The sequence below is a fragment of the Microtus oregoni genome, unplaced genomic scaffold (assembly GCF_018167655.1).
Source record: "Microtus oregoni isolate MIOR12 unplaced genomic scaffold, Mior012 000019F_ref0000042, whole genome shotgun sequence".
NCBI classification, from domain to species: Eukaryota; Metazoa; Chordata; class Mammalia; order Rodentia; family Cricetidae; genus Microtus; species Microtus oregoni.
The window spans coordinates 12,433,756-12,452,665 of NW_024543078.1; the positions used below are offsets into that span (position 1 = coordinate 12,433,756).

The following is an 18,910-nucleotide window of genomic DNA, read 5'->3' on the forward strand; positions in this document are numbered from 1 at the left end:
AGGAGTCCCAGGGAGGCACTGGCCTGAACATACCCTGGGAGAAGCTTGGTGTCAGGTTCCTGCTGCAGCAGCAGGCAGGGGCACCACCTCATTCTTCTGTCTCTTCCCTATATTTCCTAGGAGGCTAGTGTTCACCAAGTCCACTTTCTCTTCCATCTGAAGGCCAAGTTGCAATGCATTTTCCGCATCCTTGCTCCAAGGGCTCAGTCCTAACCCATATTCTTTTTTTTTTTTTTTGGTTTTTCAAGACAGGGTTTCTCTGTGGCTTTGGAGCCTGTCCTGGAACTAGCTCTGTAGACCAGGCTGGTCTCGAACTCACAGGGATCCGCCTGCCTCTGCCTCCCGAGTGCTGGGATTAAAGGCGTGCGCCACCATCGCCCGGCTCCTAACCCATATTCTATCACTTGCTCTGGTTTCTTCTGCCCAATACTCCTCTCTTTTGTGCTTTGAACTGTCTAGTCTAATCTCCGAGGCCCAGAGTCCCCTAAAATCACTGACCAGGATGGGAGAGACTGCTTATCCTTGGCTCAGATATGGATTTCTCTCTCTCCATGCTAACGGGTTGATCTGGTTAGCGTGGGCACGCTCTGCTCCCAGCATGCCTTGCAGCTGCTATTGTCTCTGTGACTAAAAGCCTTCTACAAACTGGGGCTGTCAAGGCTTTTAAGTTATCAAGGAAATTGCTGTCTATAGAAAAGACTTGATGCTTTCTCTGAACCCTATACTTACCTTAAAATGGTTTCTTTACTACATGTTTTCCTCACTGCATTCCAGGGCGAATTCTATTTTAAAGTGACAGTTGACAAATGCTTGCTTATAATTCTACATTTATAATTCTATATGTTTTTCTTGTTTTTAAAAAATAAAGGTTCAAGTCAGTGTGCCCTAACATATAACAATTCTTCAATCTGGAAAAATAAAGAAAATAATGCGTGTCCACATGTTTTAATCTTAAAGTGGAAAACTGTTAACTCATGTCCCCATCTCAGCATGGCTTTTTTGTTTGTTTGTTTATTTTTTTGTTTTTCGAGACAGGGTTTCTCTGTGGCTTTGAAGCCTGTCCTGGAACTAGCTCTTGTAGACCAGGCTGGCCTCGAACTCACAGAGATCCACCTGCCTCTGCCTCCCGAGTGCTGGGATTAAAGGTGTGTGCCACCACCGCCCGGCTCAGCACGGCTTTTTATAGGGCTGTGCAGAGAGATAACAGACAAGGAGTGATTGTATGACTTGTGGGTCACACCTGACCTAATGTGGAGCCAGGGAGTTGGGACGGACGTTACAAGGCAGTACTAAAGTGCTGGGTCTACATTTCAATGTACACCACCGAGTTTTATAGAAACCAGCTTGAACACCCTTGGAATAATGGGCAAACCAAGTCCATTCATGATGGAATGTGAAATTGGAAAGGCTGGATACTTTATTTGTAAAGAGATTTAACTCAGACCAAACGCCTTTCTAGGGTAGATAAGTTAAGCGCTGGCCTATTCATACATTCATGTGTGTGTGTGTGTGTGTGTGTGTGTGTGTGTGTGTGTGCATGTGTGTGTGTGGGCGTGCTCCTTCATTCAGCTCTTAGAATCCAGTCCTTTTGCAGTATTTTCTCTTTGTGGTTACTTTAAGAAAAAGAAACTATATTTTTAAAACCATCACAGGAATATTCATTTTCTAAGCAAAAGAAAACTTTTCTCTGAACTGTACCATGTAATTAGCTTAGCATGTCACGTGTAATAAAGACTCAAGGAGAGAGTTAGGGCTCACCATCCGTCTCACCAATAACACAGCACTCAGCAAGCTAACCTGAAGTCTCCCACTGAACTGGAGTGAGAGATTGGCACTCAGTCCCTAAGAGTAAGTGGGGAACATGTTCATCACGTGGCTTCATGAGGCAGAAGGCGCCATCAAAAGCAAATCCTTGAATCTCAGCATACAGTGTGGTGTCGAGGCACCCCTGGTCATCCGGCCTACCTCAAGGAAAAGGGCTGACCGAGAACTTTCCAGATGTGCGTCAGCCTGGGTCGGACCCCTGAGATTCTCTTCAAATTCTAGTTTTTATTTGATATTTATGCTTCCCAATTAGGAACATAGTCAATTATGTAATTATGAGCTTTGAATTTTTAAATTCTACAATGTTTGGCAAATTCTTGTCGGTACTTAAAAGTGCAGAACAGAAAGGCACAACACAGCATTAGAACCCCCTGTCTATGCATGGCATTCACGGGGTCTAGGAGCACTAGCCCCCTGCACAGAGCTGGGCGAGTGAGGGCACAGCAGAAGAAAGTACATCTAGTGACGGGTTGTCACAGAAAGACTGGTCGGACTGGGAGCTGACTCCCTTCCGTTAGTCCACCAATGTCCCTCGACCCACTTCAAAAGCCTGCCTTCCTGCCCTGCTGACCAGCAAGCTGGTCTTGTTAGTCATGCACTCGGGGGCCTTTGGAGGCTCTCGTGCTCCCTCCCCTACGTGAGGGAAGCCCAGCTCAGTCCAGGGTCTTACTTATCCAAGCCATACACCATAACCAATCTGCATAACTGTGAATGCCTCTCGGCTTGGGCAATTTCCTCACTGAAGTCTGTGCATAGCTTAAGAGTCTAGGCAGATAATAAAAGTCTCAGTTTGACATAAACTCAAGGGCAGAGAACTGTACTCTAGTTCAAATCGGTTTGTTTTCAGGCACAACAAACGCAAACAGACCTTGCAAACACCATACCTTTCTTCCATGGACACCTCCTTTAGCTGCTGGTGTGGTTTGGTGCCTTCCATTTCCCTGATGCTCACGGCGTAGATCTTGGTGGTGTAGTCGATGGCCTTCTCTCTAGCAACATCACTGTCATAGCCTCAAACAACAGAAAGAGAATGGGGTATGAGCTGGTTTTCAGGCGTTTGTGCAGGGGGTTGGGGGCAGAGAGAAAGCTGCCATCATCATGGAAGGGGTATGGCTGACTGGGGCTCACCTCCATCTTCCTCCGCATCTGTATCTGACTCCTCACTGTCAACCAGCTTGCTCTCTTGGGTCCCTACAAATTCCCGGGTCCAGATCATCAAGGCCGTGTCGGCGCCTCCCACCGTGAGCAGCACAGAGTCATTGTGCAGCCACCTCACGTTGGTGACGTGTGCGCTGTGCCCCACATACTTCTTGAATCTTGCGTGCTGTCCCTGCAGATACAGCCAGAAGCTGGCAGTTAGTTTCCAGTTACCAGCGGCAGCGATTCCGCCAGTATCAGGAGAGCGCATGCTCGGTGCGGCAGGGCTGGGGTCCCACAAGACCGCACTTGGCCCACAATAGGTCTTCAACACGTGTTTTTGAAATGCATTTGGGAATTAAGGAAATAGTTTGTTTTTGTGTCTCTCTAACATTAAACACATCAGGCCCAGAGGTGTTTAGTGTGAACTCCTGACTCCCAGTAGATCCCCATGGTGGCTTTTACGTCACTACTGGGACAAGGACAGAAGGAAGCAAGGGACCTCAAGTAATGTCTAAAACAAATGCAGCAGTTTCTCCCACGGACACTGGGGAGGAGAAACCACTCGAAGAACTGTTGTAAAGACAAAGCAAGCTGCTGTCCATGGACAAATCTAAATAAATAAAGTCCGGTTTTCCAGTCATTGCTGGAAGCTTTCGGAGCGCGGGGCCCAGGCTGCACCGCTCTACTAGCAGGTGTTGAGGCAGGGAGGGCGGGGTGTGCCTGTGGCTGTCCCCAAGGGTGTCCTGCAAAGTGCTGGGAAGCCTGCCTTGGCACAAGGAAGAGCTTCCATTCTGGGCTCATGAGACACGGCCTGGCAGCAAGAGCTCCCGTGGGAGCCACCTAAAGAGGTGCTTTTTCCATTCTCTCACTGGCTCCCAGGGAATACCGTACACAGTGCGGCAAGCCGCAGGAACTCGGGTCAGGAGCCAGCGACTGGGGGTGTGCCAGAAGAAAAACGATAGCACAGAACAGAGAAGAGACTTCCCAAGGGCTTTGGGCTGGTGCACTGGGATACAGGGGCTTCAGTCCTGTAGCCTCCGGGTCTGCTGATCCTTCCCTGCCACCCCGAACCTACCCAGTCCTCAACAAAGCTCGCAGAGAGGCCAAAAGGCAGAAGAAGGCATTTCCAAGGCCTCCAGGGTTCTGCGTGACGAGATCTAATGCCCCCTACTGGCCTTGGAGGGCACCTGCACTCGTGTGCACACACACACCCACTCACGTACATGTACATATTTAAAAAACGGTAAAAATAAATCTTTAAAGAGAAAGAAGGGAAGGCAACTAAAATTAAAAAGATCCAAATACCCAGTTTTGCAAAGCTGGCTTGTGAAGGTGTAAAGGAGAATACACTAGGGGTATTGGCCAGGCGCAGGACAAGGCCTGGAGGGCGGCCATGCCTAGTAAGAACAGGTGAAATAACCAAGAAGGCAGTTTAAGAATGAAGCTTGCATTTTGGACACTGGGTGTTGTATGTTGGGAATAAGAACTCCATGCACTTTCTCTCTGAAACAGGGTTTTATTATACAGCCCAGGTCGACTTCACACTTAGGATGCTTCCATGGCAGCCTATCAGCTGCTGGGATTACAGACATGGACCACCACGTCCGATTACCGACACAAACCACTATGTTTGCTGATTAACGTCTGACTTTGGTGTCTCTTTTTATTTCATTAGTTTTTTTTTTTTTTGACAGGTTTTCTCCGTGTAGACCTGGCTGTCCTGGGACTAGCTCTTGTACACCAGGCTGGTTTTGGACTCAGAGATCTGCCTGCCTCTGCTTCCAGAGTGCTTGGATTAAAGGCGAGCACCACCAGGCCTGGTTCTGGTGTCTGTTTTTATAACCCATTAACTCTGTCAGACCAGTGTTCCACGTTCACAAACTCATTCAGCCTTACTTCTGTACAGCTCCTCTCTACACACACACTGACCGTGAAGTCAGGACACACACACTGTGGAGTCAGGACACACACACACACTGTGGAGTCAGGACATACACACTGACCGTGAAGTCAGGACACACACACTGTGGAGTCAGGACACACACACTGTGGAGTCAGGACACACACTGTGGAGTCAGGACACACACACTGTGGAGTCAGGACACACACTGTGGAGTCAGGACACACACACTGTCGAGTCAGGACACACACTGTGGAGTCAGGACACACACACTGTGGAGTCAGGACACACACACTGTGGAGTCAGGACACACACACTGTGGAGTCAGGACACACACTGTGGAGTCAGGACACACACACTGTCGAGTCAGGACACACACTGTGGAGTCAGGACACACACTGTGGAGTCAGGACACACACACACTCACTGTGGAGTCAGGACACACACACACACTGACTGTGGAGTCAGGACACACTGACCGTGGAGTCAGGACACACACACACACTGTGGAGTCAGGGAGGACACACACACACACACACACACACACACACACACACTCACCGTGGAGGCAGGGCTGCGATGTGTTTGCAGGGAGAACACATTCAGTTAGCAGTGAATTTTCTCAGACCCAGAGCAACTATGCTTATCAGCATGCAGCAATTGGGTAAGGGAACTGAGCTAGAAAAACTAGATTAAAAAAAAAGCAGGGCATTTAGATATGGTGTCACAGACCTGCAATACCAGGATTTGGAAGGGCAGAAGCAGGAGCAACACAGTAAATTCAAGGCCAGCTTGATATATATGGGCGGTGAGGTGAGGTGAAGAGAAAGACGGCTGAATAGTTATGAGGGCCTTCTGCTCTTCCAGTGGACTGGAGTTCGATGCCTAGCACCCATGTTAGACTCTGAAACCACATTTACTCCAGTTCCAGAGGATCTAAGACCCCTTTCTGGTCTCTGGGGGCACTTCTACTCACACACACATACACACACACAATTCTTAAAATAATAATTTTAAAAAGTAAACTGGAGAGAAAGACAGAGATAGATAGATAGATAGATAGATTGATTAATAAACTGATAGATAGATTGATAGGACAAAGAACCTGAACAGATATTTCTGCAAAAACAAAAAGAAAACAAAAAAAGCAACATGGAAATGGAAAATGGGGTATGGAAAGTCACCAGACCTCGCTTACCAGAGGAACGCAAAGTGAAACCATGAGGAGATATCACCACATATGTTAGGAGAGCTGGTACCCAAGGAAACAAAAGAACAAGTGTTTGGGAGGGCGTGGAGAAAAGGGAACACTGACGGAAATGCTAAGCTACTGTTGGAGAGAATGCAAATTGGCACAGCATTATGGAAAACAGCATGAAGGTGCCTCAAAAACTTACGGATGTAAACCACTGTGTTCTGTTTGCTATTTCTCCATCCCCAGTCTTTGTTTTAAGGCTGTGGAGACTGAACACAGTACTTGGGTGAGTCAGGCTGTACCATGGATCCACCACCTTAGACCTGGGTCTGTTGAGCTGCCTGAGCCCACTATGTTTTAGTTGCTGGCTTTTTATCAGACACTAAGTATTTTAATAATGTCTTGGAGGAAGCTGCGGTACTGTTTAGCTAGAGAGTTTTGAATATCTGTTATCAGTTACAGAATTGGAACTAAATGCAGAGTGACACGTGGAAGGGACCCGGATGGGGGCACCTGGCACCGGCATTTGACTGATATCTCTTCCCATGATGTAGAAATAAGATTGTAAGATTGAGACGGCATGGGGCTAGAATGGAGTCACAGTCTCGAAGGTATTGAAAGACGTGGCTAGGACAGACATGCTAAGCATGATGAACGTTCTCTTGGTATGGATACAAAGTGCTCTAACCAGACTTCAGACACTAGATTCTGCAAGTACAGGGTGGGAACGTGAACGCTCCCGAGAACGACAGCTCCATGCATAGTTCAGCTATGATTTTAGCTCACTTGGTGACAGTTTCATTTTATTCAATGGAACTGTAAAATCAAAACCAAGAAGCTAATAGTCTGGCTGTCCTGTGAGCTAGTCAGGGTCTATCTGAAGCACTCACTCTCCGCTAGGCAGCTGGAGAAGGGACTGATGTCAGCAGAGTGGAAGAGCAGCTAGAAATCATAGCACAAGGGGAATGGCAGAAGGGACTGGAGATGACCAGAGTTGGAGATGAGCTTACAACGTTCCTACATACAAAGGCTGTTAGAGAACTGGAAAGATGTCTCAGTGGTCAAGAGGCAGGGTGCAGGCCACACACAGGGGCTCGGGGCCAAGTGATGTCTGTTAACAACAGAAGCTGTTTCAAAACAATTACTTGTGCTGCTTGCAGGGACAGCAGGTTCCTAGTCTCCAGACCTATGCTAGAACAGTCGGAACAGCAGAGTGTTAAGTGTCAAGATGACATCGAATTCACAGTTCATACGATGAGGATCTGGGGGAACCTCTATGTCACGAGAATTTCACTTAAGTAGTCCACTTAAAAACAGTACCAGGGAGGTTTCTACACAGCATTACAGAAGTAATAAATACCATTTCGGACTGCCTATGCATTCAAGTAAAAAAAAAAATCCACACAGCTGCAATAGGTAGGTTTAGGAAAATTACTGACAGATCAAATCTCTGACAAACATGCACTATTACCTTGACAGGATACGAAAAAAGCTTAACAAAGCCGAAGTCATCCCCAGTGGCTAAGAGGGCGCCATCTTTAGTGAGACTGGCAGCGTTGACATCAGTCACATCGCTGTGTGCTGGCCAGATTCCTTCACAGGTGGGTCCCAGGACACAGGTCCATGTGTCCCATTCTATCTTCTCAATCTGCAGGGGGATGAAAGGGCGTGACCGTGTTGCAGAGTCCCGTTTCTTCTTGTTTTATTTAAGAGAACCCATTTTCAAATGAGTCGTTAGCTGGAGATGACAAGCTCTCCAACAGCAGGCATTTGTACTGGGTGCTGAGCTCCAATTCTTAGTGCCATTATTATCGTACTCTTTATGAGACAGGGTCTCAGATTGTAGCCCCGCCTGGCCCGGAACTCTCAGCAATCCTGTCCCAGCCTCCCAGGCGCTAACATTACTGGACACAAGCATTGTATCCAGCCCCCGAGTTGCATATTTAAAGTAGTATTGCCTTTTCTCAATAAGCCAATACGACTGTCAAACATACTTGAATATTTTTCCTAGACCAAAAGCATACTTTGTACTTTTGGAACTCTGACCATAACAAAGGTTTGTAAGGTTTTAACTAAATTTTTAATCATGGTGTCATTCATGAACTAGATCGGTTATTGTCAGCCCAGCTCTGACACCTTGTGCCAGGTCATTCTTTGCTGTAGGATAACGGTCTGTGCAGGACGCCATGTTTAACAGCATGCCTGGCCTTCACCCCTTGGATGCCAGTACCGCCCTTCTCCATGGACACCAACAAATGTTCCAGCAGGCAACTGCTTCTGGCAAAGAATCCCTGAGCTAGTAGATATTACAAAATTTTTAAAAAGATTTTGGTTGTGTATCTGTACATGAGAGTCGGGGTACTCATGCTGCAGTGTGGGTGGGGAGTCTGAACTCCCCTTCTGCTCTGTGGCTGCTGAGGATTGAATTTAGGTTGCCAGCATCAGCAGCAGGTACCAGATTCTAAGTTTTTCACAGGCTTGGCCTTAATTATTAAAAAACTATATGTGAGGTAAAGGACATGGGGAAAAAATAGTCTGGCACTGGATTGGTTCGACTTCTGTTTCATTATGGATAATATTGTTTATTATTACAAATGAATGCTAATAGACTATCTAAAAATTTACAATCATAAGAAAGCATTGTACAAAATGGCACGACGAGCCATCCAGCTTATTAGCAGACTCATGGCCCTCGGGAAACAAAGCTGAGCAGAATGCCATTGATGTCAGGGACACAGTCAGCCCTTGCCCTCACAAGTCAGAAAAACAGCTTAACGGCTAATATTTAGAAATCCAAAAGCACAAAGGTAGACAGCACCCTGTGTTCATAATTAAGATCGACAGGCTTGATTAGAATGTATAATTTTCAACCAAGGCAAATATCTTTTTTTAAATATATAATTTATTTTTCCATTTTATGTGCATTGGTGTTTTGCCTGCATGCATGTCTGTGCGAGGGTGTCAGAAGCCGTGGAACTGGAGCCACAGACAGGTGTGAGCTGCCACGTGGGCTCTGGGAATTAAACCCGAGGCCTCTGGAAGAGCAGCCAGTGCCCTTACAAGACCACTGAGCCACCGCTCCAGCCCCCAAATACCTTTTAAAATCTTTATGTTGGACTGTTACCTCAGACGGTCTTATTATATGTCTTCTGCCTCTTGGAGCTTCAAAGAAAAGTTGTTCTTTGGCACCTGAATTAACTTGCAACAATTTCCCTGTTATGGTAGAAACAAGAGGGTGAATTACACTGTGTATTTATTATTTTGTTATAAAATGCTAAGCATGGCTGCCACAATTTCATTCATTTTAATTAGTCTCATAAATTGAATTAAATATATGCTACATTATTCCAGAAGCACATAAATATCAACACATTATATGAGATAATGCCCAAAGTTCTAATTCAAAAAAGGGCCTCATAAAATTTGACCCCAAGTGTCTGTCCAATAACGTAAGAACTGAGGCGAGTCTCTTGTTCAGCAGCACTGAAAGGAGCTATAATTTTCCAAGCTCTAACAAAATGCCAATTTTCACCTGTTTTCCCCACTGCTGTCTGTGTAAATGAGGGAAGGACAACTGTTCTGGCATCGGAAGTGAGGTGCCCCTGAGAACTGTATTTGCTTGCTTTTAATTTCTAAATCTGCCTTTAAAGCTAGGGATGAGAAAGACACACAAAGCAAGCTTCAAATCCTGCCCCTCCCAACCTTGTCTTAGTTGAAGACTTCAAAAGCAGACAGAGGCGATCCTCAAATAAAATGGTGAGCACTATACAGCCAGTCTCATTCGCTGTGACTGATGGTGGAAAAGACTCAGCTCTCCTCGTCCAAAGCAGCAATCCTTCAGGAATGGAAAGTGTCGTGTGTTGGCGGATGGCATCTACTATTCTTTTTTGCAATGGTTTAGTTACAGAAAATTTCAATCAGGTTTGGACATGACAATACTTTAGAGAACGCCGAGTGTTGGAGAAGACCCAGCTTCCACAGCTAGGAGCTCACTTGATGCGGGACCTTTTGACCTGTAAGCAGTTTACACAGAGTGATATTTCCTTTTCCCCCCACAACTGTGCATCTATACGCTGTGGTACGCTCGTAGGAAAAACAATACCGAGAGATTCCCCTGGGCTCTGCATGCTGCCTGTAACATGTATTATTACTTGGTCTGAAATCGAGAGGAGGTCTGGGTGTTTCCAAGGGATGAACTAAGGATTGGATTGAGGCTCTCCAGGCTCTTCCCTGCTAATCTGGTCTAACAGTTTCTAATTTGGTAAGGTATCACATGACTGGGGGTGGGACTGCATAGACTCCGAGGATTGAGGGGAGCTGGAAGGGGGGTTCTGGGGTAGACAGACTTTGCTATGGCTAAACATGCATGAATGAACAACAACAAAGAAAGAAATGAGGGGGATTAAGTGACCGCTCACTGCCCAGCAGCAGGAAGTGAGCAAGTATTACTTTTCTAATGAACTAAATTTACCAGCAGAGAAAATATATCATTAGGACTTTCAAAAGTGACTGTAAAATATGTGGGAAAGAGATTAAAAGTCTCAGGTCAGACATTTTCTGATGCAGCCATTCCTTGATGACTCGGAAGATAAGGTACTGGAGAACTCAGGACTGGAAGTCTGACACCATTGGAACAGCTCTCCTTACTAACTACAGTTTTTGTTTTGTTTGTTTTGTTTTTCTAGACAGGGTTTCTCTGTGTAACTAGCTCTTGTAGACCAGGCTGGCCTCGAACTCACAGAGATCTGCCTGCCTCTGCCTCCCCAGGGCTGGGATTAAAGGCGTGTGCCACCACCGCCCAGCCTAACTACAGTCTTTTAAGATCACACTTCACAATTAAACCTCCAAATACTGAGCTGTCTAGGTGATGAAAGGACCGCAAGGGTGTTAGAGACTCAAGGGAGACAAACACAAGAAGCGCCACACAATGCCAGACACCTGTGGGCACTCGCTTGGCCTGCCTTTTCCTTAGAGTCACCTCAACTGAAGATGAACCCACACTGGGCTAGGCAATAAAAAATTGTCTCTCCTAGAAGTTGGCATTGAGTGGATTCCCAGCTGGGACGAGATGTGGATTTTGGAGTCGAGAGTTGGGGACAAATGAAACTGAGAGGGTAGAACTGAGTTAGGGGATGTTCATGTGTACTGGCTGGGGGCACAGCTTCACACAAGACCCAGAGGAGCAACTGTGGGAGCAGCTGCCCCAAGCAGGGAAAGAGAAAGCAACTGCTTTGTTCGTTCCTCAGAAGTTCCCAGTTCATTGTTTTTTTTTTTTTTTTTGTTGCTGCTGTTTTGCTTTGTTTTAGAGACAGGGTTTCTCTGTATAACAGCCTTGGCTGTCCTGGAACTCACTTTGTAAACCAGGTAGGCCTCGAACTCACAGAGATCCTCCTGCCTCTGATTCCTGGATGCTGGGATTAAAGGTGTGGTCCACCAGGCCTGGTTTACAGTTCATTCTTAAAGCCGGTTCCTTAGGTGCTTCCCGCTCTCGGAGGCTATGAAGCATTCTACATCATTACTTTGAAATTTCAGCTAATCTGAGCAGGCTTCTGTTCCTTGAAAGACAGACTATGAATTAAAACCAACTATTTTCATGTTTAAGCAAGCCATAATCATGGGCATGTGTGTTCTCCCTTCCTTTAATTATTACATGGTAGAAATAGGTCACCAGCCTTCTTCTTCCTCTGCCTACCGTCCATTCTCTTTCTTTGCTTTCTCTTTTTACCCCTGCCTCCAAGTGTATGTACACACACACACACACACACACACACACACACACACGGAGAGAAATCTGAGGACAAGGAGCAGAAGCAAAGACAAAAAGGTCTATATTATCTATATTCTTGTCCCCAAATAATACAAACTGAATTCTTTCAGTGCCCACGTTTTTATCACTAGAAAAGTCTGCTCACACAGAAAAACAGGGCAGAAAAAAAATTAAACAAACGAAGAAAAAAAGAAAAAGCAAAAAACCTGTCCTGACAGCTAAGGAGAGATAGTCAACCACACGCAGTAAAGGCCACATGTGTTAGCCCAGTTGCCAGGCATCTCACGTGTCAGGGTAATTCCAGAGTAGTACTACAAGGATCAAACTTGCCAGGCCATTTGAAGTGAAAATAGAAACCAAGTATCTTGTGAAGTTCCCAACTGTTGATTGACTAAAGATCCTACTGGTTTCAGAAACGAACTTTTACTACCTACAATAAATCCTGTGTTTTGCCTCTCCCCATGCATTCTTTTCTCTACTATTCCATGCATGAGCCCTCCTTTGGGGAATTGATGTTCCTGCAAGAGCAAATGAGCCTGCTGTTGCCATGGTCACGAAGGCTGCTGAGGCTGAGGCTGTGCCTGCGCCTGCACCTACGCCATTCCCACCCCTGCTGAGACAGCTGGATATAGCAGATGCTCTCACTATTTCTGACAAACAAACCCCCTGTATCTAAATTTTGCTCTTTACCCCTTCCATGCTCTCGAGGCCTCCGCTATGAAAAGCTAGGCTGCTCTTGCAGGAGCATGGCACATGCCCGAGATAGCTGGGACCTGGGATATCTGGATGACGGAGAGTTGACAGCTGACAGGACTGTAGTTAAGCTAGCAAGAGGCATGGGTGCACCTGCTCCTGTTCTCAAGCTGGTTTAGACTTTAAAAACACATGCTCTCAAGCCATAGGGACTCTGACCGAAGGCCCTTTTAGAAAGGGCTGTCAGTTGGTTCTTCAAAAACGCCGACTTTTCCTTCGTCTTACTCAGAGTGCCTCCCCAGTCCTAGTGGCTGGCCTGGGTTAGAATAGAGGACAGTAAGGTATTGCCCCTCTCTCCCACCAGGTGATGGCTCCACTCGGAGTTCCCCCACCCCCTAGCAACAACCTGGTCATGACCACAAAGATCATGGCTTTTCCATCCTGGCTTTCTTCTTGAGTCTCCAGCATGCGATGCAAGGCCTACACACCTGACAGAAACAAAACGAACCTAACTCTCCAAACGTAAACCCACACCACAGTATAGCACCTCCGTGTGTCTGTTAGGACAGTTACCAGCCAGACAGAGAGCGAGCCCAAGTGTTAAGAAGGGTGGGGCTGACTGGGGCCCTTGTGGACGGCCCCTGGCAAGAGGGCAAAGCCGTGCAGCTTCTGAGTTTCTCAGAAAAACCTCGCCAGCAGACCTAAGGACCTCCACCCCGGGTATACACCCCACACATTGATAACAGAGGCTTGGAAAGACACTTGTGCACCCAGATTCATGGTGGCATTGTTCACAATTGCTAGAGTGGAGGCAACCTAGGTGTGTACCAGCAGATAAACACCAAAGCCAAATGTGGAGCAGACACACAGACAGCAATCAGCTGCCTTAGGAAGGGAATTCTGATCCCCGAGGACACCGTGTGGAGGGAACTGAACTAGTAACAGAAAAACAGCAATGTGAGGTTTTACTAAGATGAGGTGCATAGAGAAGTCCAATCCAAAAGGCACGGAATGGAAGTGTCTAGGGATTTACAGGAGAGCCATCGTCTGCTGGGTATGGAGCTCTGGTCCTGCGAGATGAAGTGAGTTCTCGGGGTGGATAATGATAATGGCCATACAACAAGGAGAGTATTCGCCATGCTTCAACTGGTACATTTAATACTGGTAAAATATTTATATATTTTCCCTTTAAAATCTCTTTAAAAATCTTCCAAATCAGAATCTCCTGATGGTCCTTCACTTCCGAAGTAAAACCACTGGCGGGTTTTTAATCCCCCTAACAGTGATGGCAGATGGGAGATTTCACGCCTTACGTCCAGGGCCACGGCTGTGTGTGTGGTGGGCTCTGAAGCATCATCTAATCCTGCCACACACAGAGAAGAAGAAAGAGGGACGACCATTGCCTGCTTGGGTTTTTAAAACAATAGAACAGAGAATATAACAGAAGTAGGAGTGAGAGGCAGCTGTCCCCACTGACCCCTCAGCCTCACCAATCCCAGGTGACACCAGCAGCCCTGCTTCTGCCTGGCTACAAATTCCATCTCACGCCCTTGCCTCTCTGCCTGTCTGGCACAGCCCTGACCTGAAAGCTAGGGAGATTTATCTGATTTCCCTCTGCCCTCACTGGGCCTGGCGCCTCTTACGATAAGTCACATGTCTTTCTCTCCATTTACTGTACAAAAACTGCTGCTGGCCATACAGCTCAAATAAAGTTCAAATTCCAGAGCAAATCCAGACACAGCTAAACAGCTGCCCGGCCTGGACAACAGCTACCTCAAAACAAAACAAAACAAAACAAAACAAAACTTGAAATAAAGTATCCCAGAGTCCCTGCAGGAATCTCTTCCTGGCTCAGACCTTTGCCAGTTTCCTCTGACTTTTATTAGTTGCTTTTGGGGATGCCCCACTCAAAATAACCTGGAGCTCCTCAATGCCTCCAGAACCAAATTCTGCGTGAGCGAGCTTGACAGAAGGGCTCCGCCTTGGTCGGACTCTCCAGATTCCTTTCCTTCACTGCTCAGTCAAGCACCCCTGACCCTCCCACCTTCTCAGCTCTGCACACCACGTTCCTGTGGCCTGGGACACCCTCTGTGGCTGTCTGGTGATCCATGCCTAGGCTTTCCCTCGGAGCTCTCTCCTCAGAACATGCACTGTACTCTTCCACCACAACAGACTAGGACTTCTTTGTAAGTGAGGATCCTGCCCGCTCCTAAATGCATGAGTCTCCAGGATCCAATGGCGAGTCCCTGTGCTGCACTTCCGGTCCACCCCACTGACACGGCCCATCCCGAGCCCCCTCACTCCTTCCTCCAGGACTGCAGCTTCTTTCCTTCTGCATCATCACAGTCCAGTTTCCTTCAGAATGATCCCACCTCCCTCCGGAAGTCAAAACTTTCACAGAGAATATGAGCCATGCCTCACTTCTAGACCCCCGTTTTCTGTCTTAAGATTTTGCAGATGCTAGCTGTATTAAACAGACAAAGCTTCATGGCTTGTGGAAGTAACTTGGAGGAGACAAAGAGGGAAGCTAGGAGCTTTGGGGAGCATAGATAAATTCAGGGGAGCCGAGCATAGCTGTCTAGCTTCACTGACAGATGGAAATTGCTTGAGACTTTGGGAACGATCTCCCAGAGATAGTGTTGGTCAGGAAGACTGAGTAGAAAGGCAAGGACGGATCACATGGAACCCAAGGCATGAATGGTAACTCAGGGCAGCACATGTTTTCATGATGGCTTCAGTTAGTTAAGATCTTCACAGAACAGGAAAATACTCCAAATGGTTACAGCAGCCTCTCCTGGGCTCTCAGGTGAGCCTCATACGCTGCCGTGGGCCCGCCTCTTCCTGTTCCCCTCTAAAGCTCAACCACCATTCTCTCTAGAGATGATGCTCAAACAGACAACAGAGTTTAAGTTTTATCTTAAAGCCACAACCCGCTTTACCTCTGGAATCCCAGTCGATGTGTGTGATGTAGCTGGTCGCCCCTTTACAGATGCCGACCCTCTTGCTTGTAAGTACGTTGTAAATGTCCACGAAGTTATCGTGGGATGCCACTGCAAGGTATTTTCCTGTATCTACCGAGAAAAGATACAGTAAACAGCAACACATTTGATGGAGAGATTCATCTCCAGGAACTTAAGATTCTCAAGTGGGAGTAAAGTCAAAGAAACTTTTAGGACAGTCCATTCTTATATTTTTTTTTTGTCTCAAGAGTGCAATTTTTTTTCAAGTATCTATTACCATATTCACCTTTTTAATTTTTCTTTTTTAAGACAGGGTTTCTCTGTGTGACACCTCTGGTTGTCCTGGAACTCATTCTGTAGACCAGACTTGTCTTGAACTCACAGAGACCCGCCTGCCTCTGCCTCCTGAGTGCTGGAGTTAAAGGCGTGTGCACCACCACGGCCCGGCTCACCTTTTGAGAATTTAATGTCGGAGATCATCTCTTTTCTGTGATGGAAGGAGACCATGTCTTCCACCGTGTCAGCATTTACCACCAAGAAACTCCCATCGTTCAAGCCAACTGCCAAGGCTTTCCCATCAGGGGAGAAGGCACAGCATCTTCCTCCTATACAGGGGTCCGAGGAAATCATAGTTGAGTGTTCTGCCATTGAGCCGAGCAGGCAGAGACGGGAGAAATGTGGGCGCGTGTATCACATGTTTATGTGTGGCTGGGCCACTAGCTACCCAGGTGGGGATTCAGATTTCATCAGTGGGAACTGGCGGGACAGTTCTGTGGGCAAAAGCACTTCTTATATAAGCCTGACAACCTGAGTTTGAACCTGAGAACCCACAGCAGAAGGAGAGGACGAACTCCCAAGAGTTGTCTCTCATCTTCATGTCTGTATGTATGACATGTGTGTCCATAAAACAAATATTTTTAAATCTGTGAAAATTATCATAATTTAACTATGTCTTCCTCTCACATACTACCAAAATCACATGTTTAGAGCTGGAGAAATGGAGAAATGGTCAAGCGCACGCACTGCTCTTGCAAAGGACCTCGGCTTGGTTCCCGATGCCCACATCAGTTGGCTTCAGGAAATCGGACACCTGCATGCATATGCTCACATCTCCACACAGGCACACAGACACACATCATTTTAAAAAATCAATCTTAAAAATAAAATCTTAATATCCACAAGATTTATTCATTCATTTCTTTACCTTGGAGTATCCGGGCCTTTAAGGTAGGTAGGGTGAGTGGGTGCAAGTGGGCTAGTGGATAACATACCCTCTGAGAAGAGAGGAAACATTCAAGAGCGTGAATTCTCCAACAAAATTTCTAGAAGCTGCTTTTTAGGATATCTCGACTGGCATACACATTTGTTTATTTAGAAAAACCCCTCATAGTTTTAATTTCTCTGCCTCATGGATCATAATGCACAATGCAGAAGTCGGAAAATTCTGGTTGTCACAACCGTAGCCATGCTGCCGTGTGCGGATGCAGCTCCAGCAGCTCCGTCTGGCTTCCGTAGGGACCTACGGCTCTGCTGACAGACGTCAAGTATGGTGTTCATTCTAATAACCTCGAATTGGTTTATGTAGACAACATCTCCATTCGCTTGTCCACTTAGTGCTTATTCCCTAGTGTGAGTCAGCCCTGCTGCTAGTGGAAAGATACAAGGACTAGCTAGCCTAGGCAGCACCAGCAGGGTGCTGTGAGCCTGATTACCCGACAAACTGGGCTGTGTCTTAGGGTGAAAGGAGAGACGGTAATAATTACACCAGGCGAGCAGGGGGAACTAGATGGAACTGTCATCTAAGAGCAGTAGTTTCTCAACTAATTTTTAATCCAGGGATTAAAGTCCATTAGCTAGCTTCCACAGAAAGTCCTAGTGGGCTAGACAATTCAGTCGTTCAGAGCATGGCTTTGGACTTGCTTGAAATCCTTGCTCCACCATCTGCCGAGTTGTAGCTGTCCAGGGGAAAGTGAGGCAATGTGTGACAACCAGGGCACAGGCTGCTCTGTGAGGCCACCATGCTGCAGTGTGCATTCAGTTTCGCTATTTAGTACTCAGGGGACCTCGACCAAGCTACTCTAGTAACCTGTCTCCAAACCATGAGAATGACAGCCTCCCTCACTGGGTCTCTGCTGGCTGCTTAGAGGTCGCAGTGTGCCGTGTGGGCCTGACAGCTCCCTCCTTTCAGTAATGCCTCCTGCTCTCTACCACCCTTATCTGGAGGACGTCCCAGGCCTAGAGGACTGGCCTTATCCAAAGCTGTCATCGTTAACTTAAACCTTGGCCCAGATTCTCCTACGCAGACTTGCCCTAGGAGTTCTGCTGCAGGACTCTACCGCCACATACAAAGTCTTGTGATAGGAGCGTGACACTTAGCGCAAATTAGGGTTTGCCCCCAGGCTCCCCAATCCTATATATCCCTTACGCTCTGGAATAAAATCGAGCTGATTCACCAAAATCTGTCTCAGGGGTCTGTCTCCATTTCGTGCTCATGGGTCACGTACAAAGCTTTCTGTTGCCCCTTCTGCCTCCTTCCCCTCTCGACCTGGGGGCCCAGAGGCTGAGAGGGAGAGAACCCCTACACCTGCTGAGTAAAGTGATTGTGCTAGCATGGTTCTGGCTCCCAGCTGCCGCGGCCAGCCCTAGGCTTTCATTTTGACGCTGCTCGCTTTAGATGCTCCCCGTGTCTGCAGAATGACTCAGCACAAAAGGGGGGGGGGGGCAGGGCCCAAGCTCAGTCTTTCCTGCCTTAATTGTGACCACGAGGCTCGAGTCCCTCATCTCTTCCTAAGAAAGCAGTCCAGGTGAAGGGTGAAGGGTCTGAGTTGAGCTTTCACGGCCTCTTGTGCCCGTGGGACAACTATTCTACTCTCCACCCATCATCACTTGTCTGCCTGAAGCTGGCCTGAGTGCAGAGTGTCAGGGGCGCCCCGGCCTCTTGGTGTCTGGGTAGGTTTGGCCACAATGAAGCATAGAACCGAAGGTGAAGGCCTGGGAGTGCTTGCTCCTCCAACTCCCTCCTGCAAAGCTGCTGTCTCACCTGGCTCTCACTCCCCATCCCACCAACACCTTGGTCCTTCTGTCTTTTCAAGCCCAGGCCTGGCAACGGCATCTGCGGTCGCTAATGGCACAGCCCTGCACTGTTCCCGGCCTTTTCATTCCTGTCCACCTTTTAAGTAGTCCTATTTTAAGCTCCTCTCCGATTACCCAAGGAAGCAGGCCAGCTGCTGCAGGGACTCCTTTCAGATCTCACCATCTCTGTGGGATCCCCACGCGCCTGTCACACAGGGCCACTCAAGAAGCAGCTGCGGAACCTACTGCACGCCAATTGTCCAACACACATTTATGACATCAACCATTTTTTTCTACCAAACTAACCTTTCATTTTCCATAAACATAAATTATAGGGATAAATAGTGGTTGCCTTCATC

At 47.2% G+C, this 18,910-nt stretch overlaps 1 protein-coding gene across 2 annotated transcripts in view; it reads right to left on the minus strand.

Annotated features, from left to right (window-relative positions):
• The window catches only part of Eml6 (EMAP like 6), a 269,547-nt gene that overhangs the window by 37,400 nt on the left and 213,237 nt on the right, over nucleotides 1-18,910 (minus strand). For both annotated transcript variants that reach the window (XM_041669902.1, XM_041669901.1), the window contains exons 23-28: nucleotides 15,932-16,084; nucleotides 15,459-15,590; nucleotides 9,184-9,272; nucleotides 7,531-7,707; nucleotides 2,953-3,154; nucleotides 2,709-2,835 (exon numbers count right to left, since the gene is read on the minus strand). In XM_041669902.1, coding sequence (XP_041525836.1) covers nucleotides 2,709-2,835; nucleotides 2,953-3,154; nucleotides 7,531-7,707; nucleotides 9,184-9,272; nucleotides 15,459-15,590; nucleotides 15,932-16,084 — 880 coding nt within the window. The remainder of the gene's footprint in view (nucleotides 1-2,708; nucleotides 2,836-2,952; nucleotides 3,155-7,530; nucleotides 7,708-9,183; nucleotides 9,273-15,458; nucleotides 15,591-15,931; nucleotides 16,085-18,910) is intronic.